Source organism: Cibotium barometz, chromosome 30 (genome assembly GCF_041138505.1).
Source record: "Cibotium barometz isolate CiBa-2024 chromosome 30, ASM4113850v1, whole genome shotgun sequence".
Lineage (NCBI taxonomy): Eukaryota > Viridiplantae > Streptophyta > Polypodiopsida > Cyatheales > Cibotiaceae > Cibotium > Cibotium barometz.
In genome coordinates this window covers 7,062,390-7,079,772 of record NC_141075.1, presented here as the reverse complement: position 1 = coordinate 7,079,772, position 17,383 = coordinate 7,062,390, and the positions used below count along the sequence as shown (strand labels likewise).

The window sequence follows — 17,383 nt, the reverse complement described above, 5'->3', positions numbered from 1 at the left end:
GTCAAGCGCAGCAGTTCAGCAGTCCCAACGCAGCAGTCCAGCAGTCCTAATGCAGCAGTACAGTAGGACAGCATTCAGGCGCAGCCGTACAATCCTCCAGAGTCCCCAAATCAGCAAACAGACCTGCGTTTCTGTCCAGCATCAGCCATACAGCCCTGTGTTTCAGTCCAGCATCAGTCTCACAACAGTATTCAGCCCTACAGTCCGCGTTTACAGATTTCCAGCAGTCTCAGCCTTGATTCATTTGTCCACATCAGTATCCAGCATTCAGTGCATCATCCAGGCATACACCAGTCATCTGGTAAAGGTATTCTATCATTCATAAGCATTTACAGCATTCTAACATAGCTTAGAAGAGTCCACCACCTTCTTTTGTCAACCTCAGGTGTGCAGCCCTTCCTCATGCCCTTGGGAAGAGTGCATAGGCTCGAGATCAGTTCATCGAGGTGTTTCTACAGCCGTGTACAGTTCAGCCAGGCTTCCGATCCTCCTTGCGTTTGGCTTAACTACAGTCCACAGTCATTCTCTCTAAAGTAATAAAGCAAATACTATCTCGTTATCGGGATAGGGGGCCTTTCAGTGGGTGGGACCCAACCTGGTGTACAGTTCTCATATATCTCTCTCTCATCTCTTTAAAGTTTGAAGTATTAAAGTGGATTGCTAAACTCACGAAACTCAGGATACAGAAGATGGTATGAGCATTTGTGTGACAGGATCTTCCAGTACAAAGACTTCCGTTGCATATCACACCGCTCCTGGATATGGTGCTGATGTCGAGCGCGTATCTCTGTGATCTCCCTCTGATCTAGTCTGGGAGTCTGGTAGCCTGGTGCTCTCGGTCTCCGTCTGGCTCGGAGGTCCGTAGCTCGCTGAAGTGTAACCCCCTCCTGTGTCAGGATAGGCATTGGGATAGATCTGTGGAAGAAATCAGTGAGCTGGAGCTGTCGCTCACCTCTCCTTGTGGTATGAGTCCGTAGCAGTGTCTCTCTATGGTGCTGTGTGTCTAGCAAGAACTGGCCAAATTTGCGTTGGTCTGCGGACTCCATGATCTGGTGGAGTGAGGGATGTCCATTGAAGATGGTGGTGTATCTCTCTCTAATGACACTATATGCTTTGCATCTGCATACATAATGTTCCTCACTCTCAACCTCCTCCTGGCATAGTCTGCATATCCTCTCTGCTCTGGGGATATATGCTGCCCTACTTGCCTCAATCTCAAGCTGGTGTGATGACACTCCGAGCTGGCCAATCACCACTCGGGCACTGTGAGGCATGTACACATCCATGTATCCAGGTCTCTCTATGAATCCATCCGCTGAGATACGCATAAAGTGATCTTTGTAGTATAGCATCTTTGGCGGTAGAGGCTGACTGGGTGTAATCCAAGTCTCTTGAGTGTATCGCTGCTATAAATCTTGCCGAAGGACTCTGTTCCTCTCACTGTGAGAGAGCTGGATGTGTGGTGCATGTATATCATACTGGAAAGGTGGTAGGTGATCTATGTCAAGACCATGCTGAGTGAGCCATTGTATCATCTGTGAATACCATGATCTCCTATCTCCACTCTCTGCGAGCTGCCTGGACGCCTCAAAAGCTCTATGTGAGAGTCGATCTGATGGCATATCTCTGATCCTCTGTATGAAGCAGATCGTTTGGAAGAGGGCCTCTACTAGCATAGGAGGTGCAGCAAACTCCGTCCGGACAATGTCATGTGGGACGGAGGGTTTGTTGCGGATCATCTGTGAGAGCATGAGAATCTGAGGCCTCTCTATCTGAGACCATGTGGAGGTGGCGAGCCCAGGTGCCCATACTGCTGCAGCATACATCAAAGCAGGGGTGACTAGTGTGTCAAACAACCACCCCTTTGTGCGGAGCTCTTGGAAGTGTGCTTGGTGACACTGTCTCTCTAGCATGGCCAGAGCTGCATACCCTCGTGTGAGTCTATCCCTGGCTACCTGTGCCATAGTAAATCTTCCTGGCGGAGTCGTAAATGTAATCCCCAGGTACACATATGAGTCTACCACCTCTACCTGTCCTCTTGCTAGTGTGAAGATGGCCTGTCGTCGAATCGAACAGGCCCTGATGTGTGGAAAATTATGGCCTTGGTTTTTCCAAGGTTCACTGTAAGCCCCCTCTGTGTGTAGAAGTCATCAAGTGCATGGAGATGGTGCTGTAGTTCCATCCGCGACTCAGAGACCAGAATAATATTATCTGCATATAGCATAATGTGGACTGTGGTACCTGAGATGTCTACCCTGTCCCACCACCGTGACCAATGAAGTCAGCCACCTCATTGATGTATAGCCCAAATAGTGTAGGAGAGAGTGGGCATTCTTGCTTCACACCTATGGTGCTAGCAATAACATCAGATAGCCCCCTGGGGCATCGTATGCGCCCGAAGACCTGCTCATATAAAGCATAGATGCCCCAAACCATCTCTGATGGGATCCCCAATGACTGTAGGCGCTGGAAGAGTCTCTCTCGTGGCACTGTGTCAAATGCATTGCGGAAATCCTCAAAGCAGCAATATAATCTCTTCTCCCGCGCCCTAGCCTGGTCAATCAAACATCTCAGAGTGAATATATGGTCAATAGTGGAGAAAGCTCGTCGGAATCCAGCCTGTCCTGGTGCTCGCAGTCCCTCCTCCTCTGCATATGAGCTCAACTCTGCCTCGAGCACTGCGCCATAAAGTTTGGCCAATGTATGACCAATCATGATAGTCCTGTAGTTGCTGGGGTCTAGCATGGCTCCCACTTTGTGGCGAGGCACGATGGTATGCATGGTCCACTCAGCTGCTGGGGCCTCCACTAGTGCCCTATTAAAGAGGTGAGCAACAAAGGGTCCCAGTGTGTTAGCTGCATAAATAAGATGCTCACTCTGTATACCTGTGTGGTCAGCCGATCTCCCATGCTGTAACCGGCAGATAGCGCTCTCTACCATCGAGGCGGTCAAGAAAATAGAGGTGGTAGGGCAGGATTCCTGTGGCTGTGGTATGGGCGGTTGCGGAGGGATATGGTAGAGGCTCTTTGCATATGTGTGCCATGTGTGTGGATCCTCAATCGGGGTACGAGGGCGAGGCTCTCTCATCCTGCGCCATGCAGTGGTTGCATCTCTGCTCATGAGTAGGTGGTATATATCCTAGTACTATGCCTCCTCATATGCACGCCTCTTACGGCGTGTGAGGATCCTCATCTGTCGGCTCACCTGTCTGTGTAATGGTCCCCAGTGCTCTCCGGGCACGGAGGTGTCTATATAGCTCTCTGCACTCATCATCATACCACCGATTCTGGGGCATGCTCCCAGATCTATCTGTGTGTGCAGTGTGTGTATGATTGGGGAAGTTGCGGGTGGCGGCCGTATGTAGTAGGGATGACAGCTGGGTGGTGAGTGTGTCTAGAGGTGACAGGGGATCCATCTGGAATAGCCCGTCATATACATGATGCTCATATATGTCTGCCAAGTCATGGGTGAAGTAGAAAGTTGTATGTGATGCCTGTGTGGGCTGTGTGGGTGCTGGTGTGGAGCTCGCCAGTGACAGTAAGAGGTACGTGTGATCCGTACCAATAGGACAGGGGGGGATGGTGAAAGATGTCACCGCCTGTGTGGTCTCCATGGACCCCATGATGTAGTCGACTGTGCTACCCCCCCCCCCCCCGATGGTGGAAAGCATGTCAGTGCTCTTGAATCTTGCCACTGTTTCATCCCGTTATAAATAACGAGATGGTGTCGCGCTCCTAGCTTAAGTAAGTGATGACCATATCTGGTGTTATCCGGCCCCATGTTCTCTGACGCCCTGCAAGCTCCCGTGTCCTCCACCTCTAGTGTGTGCATCACCTCGGGGTGCTCGAAATCATAAATGTCGCACTGTCGGCTCTGTGTCCGTGCATTGAAGCTCCCCATAAGGAGGACTTCCCTCAAGTTGGAGTAGTGTATGATCTCATCTGAAAGGGCTGCATATGGTGACTCTCCCAATGGCCCTGTGTCCTCCTCCACGCCTCTACTCTTATCCTCTGCTGTCATGGCATATCTCGATCCTCTAGGAGAGAAGTAGCATAGAGCAATGTATAACACCTTGTCTGCTGAGAGCTGCAGTGTAATCCACATGTATCTAGCCTCCTGGTCACGTGCTATCACCTGTAGGCGCTCCTGTAGCTCTCGCAGAGTATCGCTATACCTCCAGATCCTCTCAATGTGCTCTGTCGTGTGGTCCCCTTGTATGTAAACTTCCACTGATAGCCCTCTACTTTGGGTAGCTCCCTTCTGGGCTTTGGTGCGTCTCTGTAAGTAGTATAATGTCCCGTCCCTCCATGACCTCCTCCATCCTCCCAGGATGTGTCCAAATGTGCTCCATTGCAGTTCCAAAGTGCTGTGTGTATTTGTGAATCGGGATCCTTCATAGTCGATGTCCCATAGGCCGCCTGGCGCTAAATCGGTGGCCTTGCCATCGATGATGACACAGCCATCGCGATAGAATGCTCTCTTGTCCTCTTTTCGGGCCTGTAGGACTCTCGGCATGCATGTTTTCCTGTGTTCTATCTGCAGCCTTGTAAGGTCGTCATCCAAATAGATGGGAGCGCCCACAATGGAATAACGGCGTGGTGATGCGGCGGCTTGGCGGCTACCTTGATAACAACATTCTACTTCAAAAATAATGGTTTTACTTGATTTAGGGTGCACACATTGTAAATGCCACAAGTATGCTTGATAAATACTTTGGTATGGTAGATAGGCTAGTGATGTGGAAAATAAAAGTGGGTCTTCATGCTCACATGGATTTTTATTGTATTATTAATATGGTATTCACTATAAGGCTACAAGTTGGGGAGTGTGGAAGGCATGTGGAGGAGTGTGTGTAGGTGCATAATTGGGAAAGATTCTTCTAGAATGCCTACATGGAAGAGGAGAATTCTGCCATGTGTAAGTGGGATCTCCATCTACATGCCACTTAGACTTGGCTATTATCTCATCACACTTTCAAAGTCAAAAAGTCTTCAATTTAATAATCAATAGAAGACTTAGCCTAAGAGGACAATTGATGGTGACATCTACCCTTATGTCACTAAAGGGTTGAAGATTTTTATGTTGTAATTTGTAACAATGGAAGAGAGGGTGATTCTCCACCTATAAAAGGAGCCCTCCTCTCCCTTTCAAATCAATGAATGAAGCCTCCTCAATTGAGCATTTTGTGTCATTGTCATTCTCTTATCTTCAAACCCTTATTCAAACACTCTCTTTACATGTGAATGTCTCATTTAGTAACCCAATTTTGGACCTCTTTGATGATTCATGATAAGTGGGATAAGGAGTTATTATCTTGGCGGGCCTGTGACTTCTCAAGGTAGCCCTTGCCTTATTGCCGCCCTCCTTTGGAGGTACCAATGGTTTTAGCGGTAATGAGCATGTGAAAAGAGAGAGAGTGAGAGAGTGGCCCGTGGGAGAGGGAGTGGGAGAAATGAAATGAAATGAAATGTTATATTAACGTCTTCAAAAGGCCATAATGACCTATGAGGCCAAAACGTTACATCATGGTGGATGTGATACAATGTCTGGAAAAAAACCAAAAAATGAAAATTAGTGATGGCAGCAAGGCCAGCATGAGGAAAGCAACGGGCAGCTGCCAGCCACCAATGGGAGGAAAGCAACGGGAAGCTGCAATGGGCAGAAGCGAAAAAAAAAACGGTGAAAAAACAAGGCGAAAAAAAGCAAAAAAAAAATGGCGGGAAAAAAGTGAAAAAATGGCGCAAAAAAATAGCGAAAAAAGGGTGTGCGCGGCCGTCCCATTCCAGTCCCGTCCTCGACCTGCATAGCCCGTTCCGCCGTTCCTGGGACGGCATCCCCTTGTGATGCATCTGCCCAAGGCGTCCCCTCCGTCCCCAGCCCGTGCCGAAACGATTCGCTGATTCAGGACGGCGTTTCCGCGTCCCGGCCCTCTGTCCCCTCCGTCCCCTATTACTATGATATGAAGGTGTATTGGTTCAAGGTACATGAAAGTGCACAGGTAAGAGGCCCAAGGCAAGGAACACAAGACTAGAGGAGGTTGGTTGGTGGTGTTTCACAAAGCCCAAAGGGGATGGTAGTCCTATGAGCCAGGAAAGGCTTTCAAGCAATGATTCCAAGGGAGGATGATCCTCCAAGGGGTGGAGTGAGACTGCCAGACTCATTTCTCAGGAATGAAGACCAAGATGGTGTTCAGAGATAGGGCAGGAACGGAATGGGCACTGGATGGAACAGCTGCATAGATATTCTTCAGAGCTAGAGTGGATTTGGGGCCGGGTGGACATTCAGTGAAAAGGTTGCTAGAGTTGGAAGGATGACAGAGGTACTTCAGGAATGGAATGGGATGAAGACGGTCATCCAAGAAGTAGATTGGAATCCCGTCATCAAGTTTAGTAGAGGGGGATGTCATGTGCACACACATGTACATGCTAATCTCAGGGCTAATCCTGGAGGCAACATGATAAAGACTCACTAGAACCAGATATTTTGGAGCATTGGAGTGCAAGTTTAGGCAAGGGATGGACTGGAGTGGACTTAGGGACCTGTCGGCTGCATGGAGAGCAAGATATGGCTGTGTCAGCTGCATTAGACAGGTCGGGATCTGCTTTAATTATGTTTGTGTCCAGGTGGCTGGCCGACCAGAAGTCGGCCAGATCTCTAGCTGTCCAAGGCCTATAAAAGGCATGTTTGCCCATTGTTTTATTCATTCAACTCCTTGTTGAATTGGGTCTAGATATAGGACTAGAGTTACGGTTTTCTACCTTTTCCAGAAGGCAATCCATGGCTGCAAGGGATTATGTACCTTTTTGTACCATATGATATACTGAATTTCCAGCTCTCTCTCTCTCTCTCTCTCTCTCTCTCTCTCTCTCTCCTCTCCCTTCTGTTTGCGTTTTTGCATCAGCATGTTCTAAATGGTGTTTAGGGCTGAAAGAAGCATCTCAGAGCTTCCGCATGTAACAAGGACTCCAAAGCTAACGGTGGAAAGCGATCTCTATGTAATGTGTAGACATGCTGTATGTATGTGACGGCTTGGAACATAGCGTCTATGACAAGAGGGGCTGATCGGAACTCGGCCAGTACTATGGCATGTGCTTACTCTTGATCTTGTGTGAGAGTATCATAACTTGCAATCTCTCCACTTTTCTCCAATCCTCCGCTCCCAAGTTTGTCCCTGGATTGATGCTTCACATATAATTGCTGGGCGAACCAAAGCTAGCATTTGGTACTACATTCCTCCCTGGATTGATGCTTCACATATAACTGCTGGGCGAACCAAAGCTAGCATTTGGTACTACATTCCTCAAAGCGAGCATGAAAACATTCTCTCCAAACAAGCAAGAGTTGAATATCCCCGTGCCAGTTGTGCCTAGGTGGTGACATGCATGGTAAAGGGTGGGCTTGCCAAGACTTACCATGGGGTCCCTCCCATTACAAAAGGTTTGCAATGCATCTAGGTAAGCATTGCAACCCCTCAGCCAAGTTCGAGATGAGGACTATTTCATGTGCACATAAGAGGATAGGTATCATCGTCTGTGCTAGCTGTGAGCCCTTTTCACCCAATTGGTCAATGAAACCGGAGATCTCATCAATGTATAACCCAAAAAATGTAGAATCTTCCAAGCTTCGGCACCAGTCTTTGAACCTTGAATGTGTAACGACTATGTCAACAACTCATGATGATGAACACGAGCATAAGCATCCCTCCTCTCCCGATTTCGGATGTTTATAGTACTGGCTTGATCACCTTTAGGCTTCTTCAAAGTAGCATTAGCAACATCCATAAAATGAGAAGATTTTTTGCCTTAACCCTTCAAATAGGATAGTTAGAACCATCCAATTTGGAAGTATCTCCCAACATGGGAAGAGATTGACTGGCCATTATGTCCAACCAACACACCCATGAATTGATTTAAAGAGCACATGAAAAAATCACCTGCTAAGAAGAAAATAGAGATTCACTCAAGTTTTGTTTCTAGGCAACCTGCTCTAATACCATGTCAGAGAAGCAAAGGTGAAGAGTGCATGTGTGCACTAATCCTTCTCTAAACTAAACACAAGTGCGGAAGCATGTTTAATAACCAGAAATTACACACACGATTGTGCCCGGAAAGTGGACCAACATGGACGAAAACAAATGCCCTGGTTAATAATGTTGTTGACTGCATACAGGTGCTTCTCACAGCAGAAAATCGCAAGTCTTGAGCTTCTTCTTCATCCAAAAGCATGCATGAAGTTGGTATATCCTTTAGTGTGCTTCTGTAGGTCCACAAACAGTTCACATCAGGCCAGCATCAATGCAAAGGAAACAGTGTTCAGGCTGTGTAAGGGTCTGAATAACAGTGTTTACCCCCGGGAGCAGAGGCTGCATTGAAATGTTGAAGAGGCTAACTTTTTATAGGCAAATGAAGAAGTTGTATAGCCACTGGCCTTACATCATCACTTGAGAGACTGCCCCAAGGGCTTTTGGAAACCAACATATTACGCAGCGTAAAACTCCACAAAGAGTAATTGGTACCATCCAATTTGTTCTCTTGGGACAAAGTACCCAAACTTTCAGCTGCATCTCTTGCCATGATAACCAAGATTCCAACACAAATACACCGTTTGCAAGTGTATCAAGAGTGTGCCCCTCTCACAGAGAGTATGCATTGCACTCTGTATGTGAAGACTTGCAAGTGGATGACTCGAAGCAGAAGAACAGGGCTGGAAACAATGCTGGAACAGCCGTATCAGCTGTCTCCAGAAGATGCTTATCCTCAAACTGCAGGAGGTTGGGAGTTGTTGAATTAGGGCTGGTCACAATGCACATACATTGTATATACGGTCCCACGAGCATGATTAGGAACAAAAAGCAGTATCAGAACTCGCGTAGGTCCACCAATAGAAACAAAGCAAGTTACTTATCTGGAACAGGACATGGGGCTGTATATGGACTGTTTGGTACCAAAAAATAACTTTCACAGGTTTGGTCTAGCTGCATAGAGAAACCCCAACAGCCCACATTGATGCGGAAACCCTAAAAAGAGCTGTCCAAACCCGAGAACAGGTTCAGTCCACTGTCGTACACACGGCAAAACCCTAAAACGACCAGCTGAAGCCCTAAAACAACTTGCTACAGAAACACTAGACACTGCTCTAAACTTAACCTGCTCTGATACCAAATGTTGGAGTGGAGAAGCTTGCAAGGGTAAGATGTGCAAATACAGAGACGTAAAGAAGTACACGTGCAGGAGGAACATAACTCCATGGCTTTCTTCTATTGGAAGTAGTCAAAAAACTTTCATCTAACTTAGGGCCTATGATGATGAAACCCTAACTAGCCCAAGATTAAATCACATGATGACACGTGGCATCTAATCCAGCGATCATGATAAAATACCAAAACCATAGTCCATAAGCGACATCTTTTGCTAGGAGATTGTTACTAAACTAATACCTAGAACCTAGTACACATATCCAGCAACACATCTATCACACTTTTCTCTTGCAGCTGTTTGTTCTTTCTGTGTAAACCATTGTTCTCATCCAGTTATTGCTTTCCTCCCTTTACATTGTGTATATAAGTTAGCATGTGGAATATGTTAAAGAGAGAGATTTTTCATTTGTTCTGCAACTTTTTTAAGATGTTAGGATAGAAACAAACATGCTGCTATCTTGACATGTAAAGAGTCAGTTGCTCGTACCAAATTTGCCTCTCTATTATTTTCAGCTTTCAGTTTTAGTATTTGCAAGCTTTTTAGCATGTGGGTCATATAACCAATATCTAATGTAACTCAGCTTTCATGAAAGCACTTTCGCATATCTTCATAACCAGAGGCACTGGTACAATAGTACCTGATGCATCTAAGTTGGGTGTGGCTACCAAGCATTATTTTTACCAGCAGATTGAAGTTTTAAATGTGACTTTTTAATACAATTTTTGTCACAGAGCACTCCCAAATGGCCAATGCACGCTTCCAAGCAGCTGCAGCTTTACAAGAGTCAGCGATACGTGAATGGGGCTTATTTACAGCAGACGAGAAAAGTAACATGCGCATGTATGTTTTTATTTTTCCCTCTTGCTTGTTTATGTATGGGCTTCACACTTGAAACATTCAATAGAGCATGATTAATTTCCAAATCTGAGATTTTGTCCTTGAACATCCTTATTTTGCATGTCTAACATGGAGAGTCTGTTATTGCAGTTATTGTCTGCATTATGTGATGGCAAGAGCTGCTGCTCCAGAAGCCTATGTGCAGTCAAAAGTTTCAGCTGTAGCAGCAGTGTTGATGAAACGGGGCTGGTAATTTGAGCCCAATGAAACTGAAATTTGGGTTCATCCTGCTGCACTAGCTTTGTTTTTGTTTTTTTTTTTGCGAAAAGGTCCAATATGGCTAAATAGCCAAAGTTTATCTTAATTCTTGTAGATAGCTCTAAAAGTACGTCATTGTAAGCTGGAAATTTTCAGTAAGATGCCTTTATGGATGCTCTCAAAACCAAGACCTTTCTGGTTTGAATACTTAGAAGCTTCAGAGAAGAAGTTTTTTAGCATTTTGTGAAGCAATAGACGCTTGGCAGAGGAGTATCTAGCCTTTTCATTTTTCAGTCTCCCTATAAAGGTTTGCCTGGCCAAAGCATTTTCCTGTACCATTCCTTCAAGCTGATTCTCACACTTGTGTAAGATTTGTTTTCCAATCACAACATAAGGGACTCCTTGGAAAGTAGCATTCTTATTACTCAATCTTATCTATTGAATGTTTGGTATTCAGGGATCCCCTTCGGATGGTTAAATAATACATGAGATGTAGAGAGGTAGTCAATGGAGGCCAAATGGTTTTAATAGTTGGGTTAAGGCCTAATGTGAAGGTTAGAAGCCAAGGGTAGGCTTAATGCTTGGATGAAGAATTGGTTGTAGGAACACTTAAAGTACCAAGCCTTAGCAGTCAACCTGACAACAACTTAGATGCACCCAGTCTCTCTTGCTTGTGGGCAGACATAAAGGTCCCTTGTTCTTTTTCAACACCTACCCACCCCCATTCCTTGTGTGCAGTGCCTTATGGCATGGCAATGGACTTTCCTCGCCTTTTTTTGGGGTCTACAATTTGGACATTAGGCCTCCACATTGAGCAGCTCTGTGCATTTCTGGTTCTCGAATTGCTACTTGTGCGCCCGCTTATTGTTCTGTTTGGGCCCAAATTAGCTGCCCTTCAGAAATGTCCAAAGCACAACACTTTTAAGGAAGAAAATGGAGGGACAGTATAGTGCAAGCATTCTAGGTTAAATTTTACTTTAGTTTGATGGCATTGAAGCAATGTTGGTGGGTATTGTCAACCTGCACATGTGGTTTGAGCTCGACGTTGCTGCTACCATTTGCTTTGCCATGGTATTAAAGTCTTAGCAGACTTGAAGATTTTATCCTGGTGCACCGTTGGACTGTCTTCAAGTCAGCTTGAAGAATCTGCATGACCATTGAAAACAATGGAGGACTTGCATGTGCATGTGATATTTTTCTTTTCATCTGTAGCAGTCACTCCGTGACCTTATTCTTTTGAGAGATTGTAAGAGGAGAGTGGAGGACATTATTACATTGTGGAAACTGGCCAATACACTGTTATTTTTTCTTGTAGAGGGGAAATGTTCAAATGTTGACAAAATGAGATTTTTTTCTGTGAGAATTGACCAAGCCTCTCAACTTTGAAGCTTCCGGAAAGCTTCAAACTTCTCTCTAGGCATTTTGTGTAGGGCAGTAAGATAACTGATCTCTTGTGCATGTAATCTCTCTCTCTCTCACATAATGATAATGGATCTCAATGTGCTTGGTACGTGCAATGTGCATGAAATACGGGATTTCGTGCTATTAGTGAGTCACAAAGATCAGCCAATAATCTCCTCAGCCATACACAATCTACCACGTAGCTGTGAAGGCTGCCTTGTATTGAGCCTTGCAAGTAGACGTGGCAACAATGGGTTGCTTTTTACTCAACCAAGATATGCATGAACTGCCAAGAAAAAAACAATTGCCATTGGTGGATTGCCTAGTATCATAATCACCAGCCGAGTCTAAATCACTGTATGCATGAAGTTGGAAGCTGCCCCCCCCCCCCCCCCCCCCCCCGCGGCCGGGATAGAACAAACCAAGATCCAAGGTAGTTGCCAGTGTCTCTAATGTTGGAGTTGCATAGCTTCTTGATCGAGCTTATGTTGATGTGCCAGAGCAGAAAATTTGTCCTTTTAAGTTTTGATTCTCCCAAATTTCCTTGCCACCTCCTCCTCTATTTCTCTCAACTTTTCTCTCTCAATTCTGATTAATTTTACAATTTCTCCTTTCATATATGCTAAATAATATTAAAGACTTGCCGTTTCCTAGCCATATTTCTGGTTCCTAGTTTCAGGCCGTTCCCGTTGCATAAACATCAAACATTTCCGTTTTGGTTTCATGAAACTATGCTTGAGGCATTAAAAATATCATTGCATGTTACTCTTTTTCTAAGAAAAGGGAATGGAATTTGGAGATCGCCTTCATGTAAGAGTGAATCAAGTTATCTTTATTGTAAGGAAATGAGCTTTGTGAACTAAAGTGTGGTAATTGTCCGTGTTGCTTATATGCCTTTTTCCCCAAGAATACATCCTTTAAGGAAACATCATAAAACAGACTACAACCCTCAATAGAGGAGCAAGATACAAACTGGTCCCATATGCGAGGTTTGGGGAAAGCTCGTAGAATTGAAGTAGGGATGGGACTTCCTCTCCGGATGGGCCACTCTTGGAGGGAGGCTGCATTTGGGAACGGGGGGGAGGGGGTGGGTGACTTGTTTGGCAGTACAGTGAAGAAGGGGCACGGGCTCCAAGTGTGCAAGAAGGCTGCTTGGCACTGATGCAATCAATCCGAGTTGCCTGTGAGGCATACGCATCACATGTGGAGGGTGTGGATGATGTCCATTTTACGACACTAAATAGAGAAGCAAGATACAATAGGTTCCTTATGTGAGGTTTGGGAAAAGCTCATACATTTAAAGAAGGGATGGGGCTTCCTCTCTGGTTGGCCGCTTTTGGAGGGAGTCTACATCTGGGGATAGGTTGGTGGGAACCTGTTTGGCAGTACAGTGAAGAGGGGGACATGGACTCCCGAGTGCACAAGAAGGCTGCTTGGCACTGTTGCATCCGATCTGAGTCACGTTTGAGGCGCTCTCATCGTCTGTGGAGGGGTGGATGATGTCCATCCAAATGAAGTGGATAGTCTTTGCCGGCGGGGTGACGGATCTGTCAGTGGGCGTGTTGCATGTGTTGCTCACATGATATAGGCCAGCAAACCTTAGATATTCTAACATTTTTGTTGTAACCCAACACAATCAAAGACAATGTTAGAATATCGAAGGTCCTAACCTTAGATATTCTAACATATGGGTTGTAACCCAACACAATCAAAGACAAAGTGAGCTGTAATTCAAATAATTAAACCCAATTTCTAATCCAGTGGATCAAATTGATGAAAATGAGGTTGTAATTTTTACCCCCACTTGAATCAAAGACTAAGCCTTTCTTGAAGGTTGATAAGGAGCAATCAAATAGCTTCCTAAAAAGCTCTAATTTTCTTGAAGGTTAATTGATTAAGTCTTCCTTGAAGGTTAATATGGAGCAATCAAATAGCTTCCAAAAAATCTCTATTCTCTTTGTGATTGGGTTCCTATTTATGCTCCAATTAGCCCTAAGATAGTTATCTTTCAGCCTTCTCACAAGGAACGCCGTGGCATCATTGATCTGGCGATTGTGAGCCGAGCCCTTCCAGGGAAGCTCATTGTCTGTGGTCTCCAGCAGGGGGAAGATCCGTGGAAGGACTTCCTTCATGCTCGCATCTTAGCCTCTGTGGTCTCCAGCAGGGGGAAGATTCATGGAAGGACTTACTTCATGCTCGCATCTAAGTCCGCACCCCTTCCCAAGGAGGACATTGGCCACCTGGCATCAGGGTGATCTTCTCTGTGGCTCCTCTCTGGAAGCTTGCCCTACTTTTGGGGACAAGTTTGCCAGCCTCTTCCGAGGCTCTTTGACCCTCTCTTCTACGAGCAGTTTGTGCAACAATAACTCGTAGATCTGTTGGCGGGTTGGATTCCTGTGGAATCCTTGTATGAAAGCATGATTAGTAGTTCAATGAGTTTGTACATCATGTTCTAGTTTTCTGATTGCTAATATCTTGATGTTAGGTTGGAAATGGTTGCTACAGAGAAGGAGGCATTTTTCAATGAGGTACTTCCTTTGACTTTGGGGTGTGGCTTTAACGCTGTTTTACTTTGTGCTGCAAGTTTGAATAGAGTTATTTATTGGTGTTGCTATAGTAACTTTGCATGTAATATTTTTAATTTGAAAACACATTTATGTCTTACTACGCATACCCAAGTCTGCAACTTTGCATAGAGTATTACAAAAAACATTGCAAATGCTGAAATTTTTAACATCCTATGGTCAATTGCAAGAGTGATTGTAATATGCACCCAAGAGGAAAAGGACTGTTGATTTCTAAAAGTCACGTGTCCTGAATGTGCAAGTGTTTTTTTTTTTTTTTTTGGGGGGGGGGAGGGAGTAAAATGCATCATATTCACATCCACTGATTATGCTCAAGGAGACTTCTTCTTGAAGTTTAGGGAGTCACAGCAAGAATGCCCTGTCAATTTTTAAATCTGTCTGCAGAGATATTTATGTAGGCCATTAATAATTTAGAGAACCAAAGAGATGGGCCAAACGAATCTATGAATGAAGTTTACCTTTCTATACATCAGGTGGAAATTTATCACGATTTGAGAGAGGTCATGATATATATTCTTTAAGACCCTCACAACTTGCAAACCTAATACTTCGAGCCATTTGTATTCAACATAACCAACCACAAAAGGTTCTCAATAACATCTATGCTGGTGGGATGGAAAGTGTCAAGACTTGGAATTTTGTTACTAGAAAAGGTGTTTTGGATCTCCCCTTCTAAAAGGAAGGACATAGTATTAGTTTTAATCTCTTACTTCTTTTTGCTAGTAACAAGCTCAAGCACAAGCTATTGTTAGAGAGAAGCTCTCTTAATGATCATCATTGTATCCTGACAAGATTTAATTCCTTTTAAGTTCTAATAGCTTTAAAGAGAACTCACCCCTATGATTGAACTCTTTCAGTAGGTTGAAGTGGGTGCTCCTTGCTCCTATGGCACGAGAAAACAAACTCTGCACCACAATCCCATTAAATCCATTGTCTGTAGTCGTGGATGAGTATCTGTTCAGCTTATGGAATCTACTACTGATTTTCAATTTTATAATGGGTCCTACAAGATGGGACGTTGTTGAGGTCCCATTGTCTTCCATTGTTCTCGTGATTCAGGTTTGAAAGGTACCTCAATGATTCTATAGGTTATTTAAAAAGGTCGATGTTATTTCCAATGTGCTGGGACAGTGTACCATTTTTTTGAGGTCTCTTCTCTTGAAGACCCTTCTCAAACTTGATCATGATGAGTTGGTGATTTGAAGCTTCGTAAGTAGACTCTCATCATGGAGTCAAGATTGCACTTTGGCTTTTGTTAAGTTTGGGAAGTAACCTGAACGTTCGATTGGTATATATTTTTTACAAGTAAACTTGCAGGTTTCTTTTGAAGTCCTCATCAAAGTTGGGGCTAGCTGGTTTATATTAACCCTTTGTATCCCAAGTTGGTGCAATATGCCCAATTAGCTATTGAGCGCGTGCATTCATCGGGGACCTGCTGGAAGTTAGTCCGGAAGAGCCAGAGTACTGTCCGGAAAGCTTCTGGACAGGCATCGAGAAAGCTTCCTGCTAGTAATAATGCATGAAAAACTTAGCTACACACAAGCACACAACATATACAATCATAAACCATTGTATTCTAGGCATGACACATATGGGGCTCAAAACAGGAGTAGCATGAATACATTCAACAATAATATGGTACCATTCTTATGTGACTCTCTCGATTCCTCCTTCGCAGTTCCCCTCTGCCCTCCGCCTAGCACCCTCTCTTCTGTCTGTACTACCTGTTGTAAAAGGTTGTTACTGTCAAGACTACTGGCTTCGGCTCATGATGTGTCAGTTATTGGTGAGGCCAAGGAGCATCCGTTGGCCATGAACTGTGGGGCCTGTTCACCTGCCAACACCTGGCATGCCCGATGGACAGTGCATCAACAATCGAACCCTTCATCTGTCTCTTGAAGACTTGAGGAAAAAGTTTTTCCGGAACTATTGCAGATCCATAATTACTCAATTCCGTTCCCCTCCTTCCTCGCTTGGGTTGACTGGTGCATTAATGCCACCATGTACAAATTCTATCTTTGTTCTTGTATTGCACCTGGGCTCATATTCTCTTTTGCGTTTGCTTACTGTGGTGTGTCCTCGAGAGATAATGGTTGATATTGTTTTTCATGTCAAAAGACTGAAAGCATGATTAGGTGATTCCAGTATGGTTGTCCCTATCCAAGAATTAGTTTGGCAAGAGCGAACCGAGTATATTCCTGGAGAACCCGAAGCTGTTCTGGATCAACTTACTAAGCATTCAAGGCGTTTTGCTTATGATGAGTACTTGATTAAAGTGGAGGCGCAAATGTAAAAGGGAGGCTACGTGGGAACAAATGAGGAATCTCAAAAGCCCAATTCCCTTGCTTCATTGTTGAGGGCATCAATGGTCCTTAAGGGGGGGGAGTATGTTATGTCCAGGATAGGTGCACACTAGTGCAGGGACGTGGTTTGGGACGCAAGGTCTTACCACGGCGGAACTTCTCCGAGGATGTAGCCATGGCTTCTAGCTTGGGGGTGAGTCCGGAGGACTCTGGCTGGGAGGTGAGCCTTAAGCCTTACTCCTATGTGGTTCCATGTCGGATAGTTCGAGGGCTTGGTCATTGAGGATCTTACAACTTCCATGGCATAAGCCAAGTGAGCGCACTATACGTTATTAAACATCTACTTGGGAAGCAAGAAGAGCTCTGAACCATGCACTTGCTTGTAAAGGGTGGATTTTCTTCCAGACCTTACACTCTTTTGCTTTAAAGTAAGTAGTATGTGTTGTTCAGTTTTTTGGTCTTCACTTGATTGGAAGTTTTGGGGAGTCATTGCAGCTTTAGCAAATGCTCAACTTAAGGCATTCCCCTGCAGGTCAGACAAGCTGTGTTAGGTACACATGGTGTTGCTGGGCAAGTAGCAGGGATTTCTTTCTTGGAGTCACTGGTATGGCAATGCTAAAGTTAATATCAACAGTCTGCGAGTTCTGGCCATGCATTTTGTTGTGTGAGAATTTCATTGGCTTTGTTGCGCAGGTCTCAGAGTTTTCACCTTCTACAGCTAGTGCCATGGGACTATCTGCTGAATTCCATGAACATTGCCGTGCATCATTAGAGTTGGATTATCTGCAGGCATATTTTCCTG

At 44.8% G+C, this 17,383-nt stretch overlaps 1 protein-coding gene across 1 annotated transcript in view; it reads left to right on the top strand.

Moving 5' to 3' along the window:
* The window catches only part of LOC147621106 (uncharacterized), a 193,150-nt gene that overhangs the window by 17,653 nt on the left and 158,114 nt on the right, over positions 1–17,383 (top strand). The window contains 5 exon segments of the mRNA XM_086823831.1: positions 9,929–10,037; positions 10,185–10,283; positions 14,179–14,221; positions 17,114–17,185; positions 17,275–17,370. Of these exon segments, the coding sequence (XP_086679957.1) occupies positions 9,929–10,037; positions 10,185–10,283; positions 14,179–14,221; positions 17,114–17,185; positions 17,275–17,370 (419 nt within the window).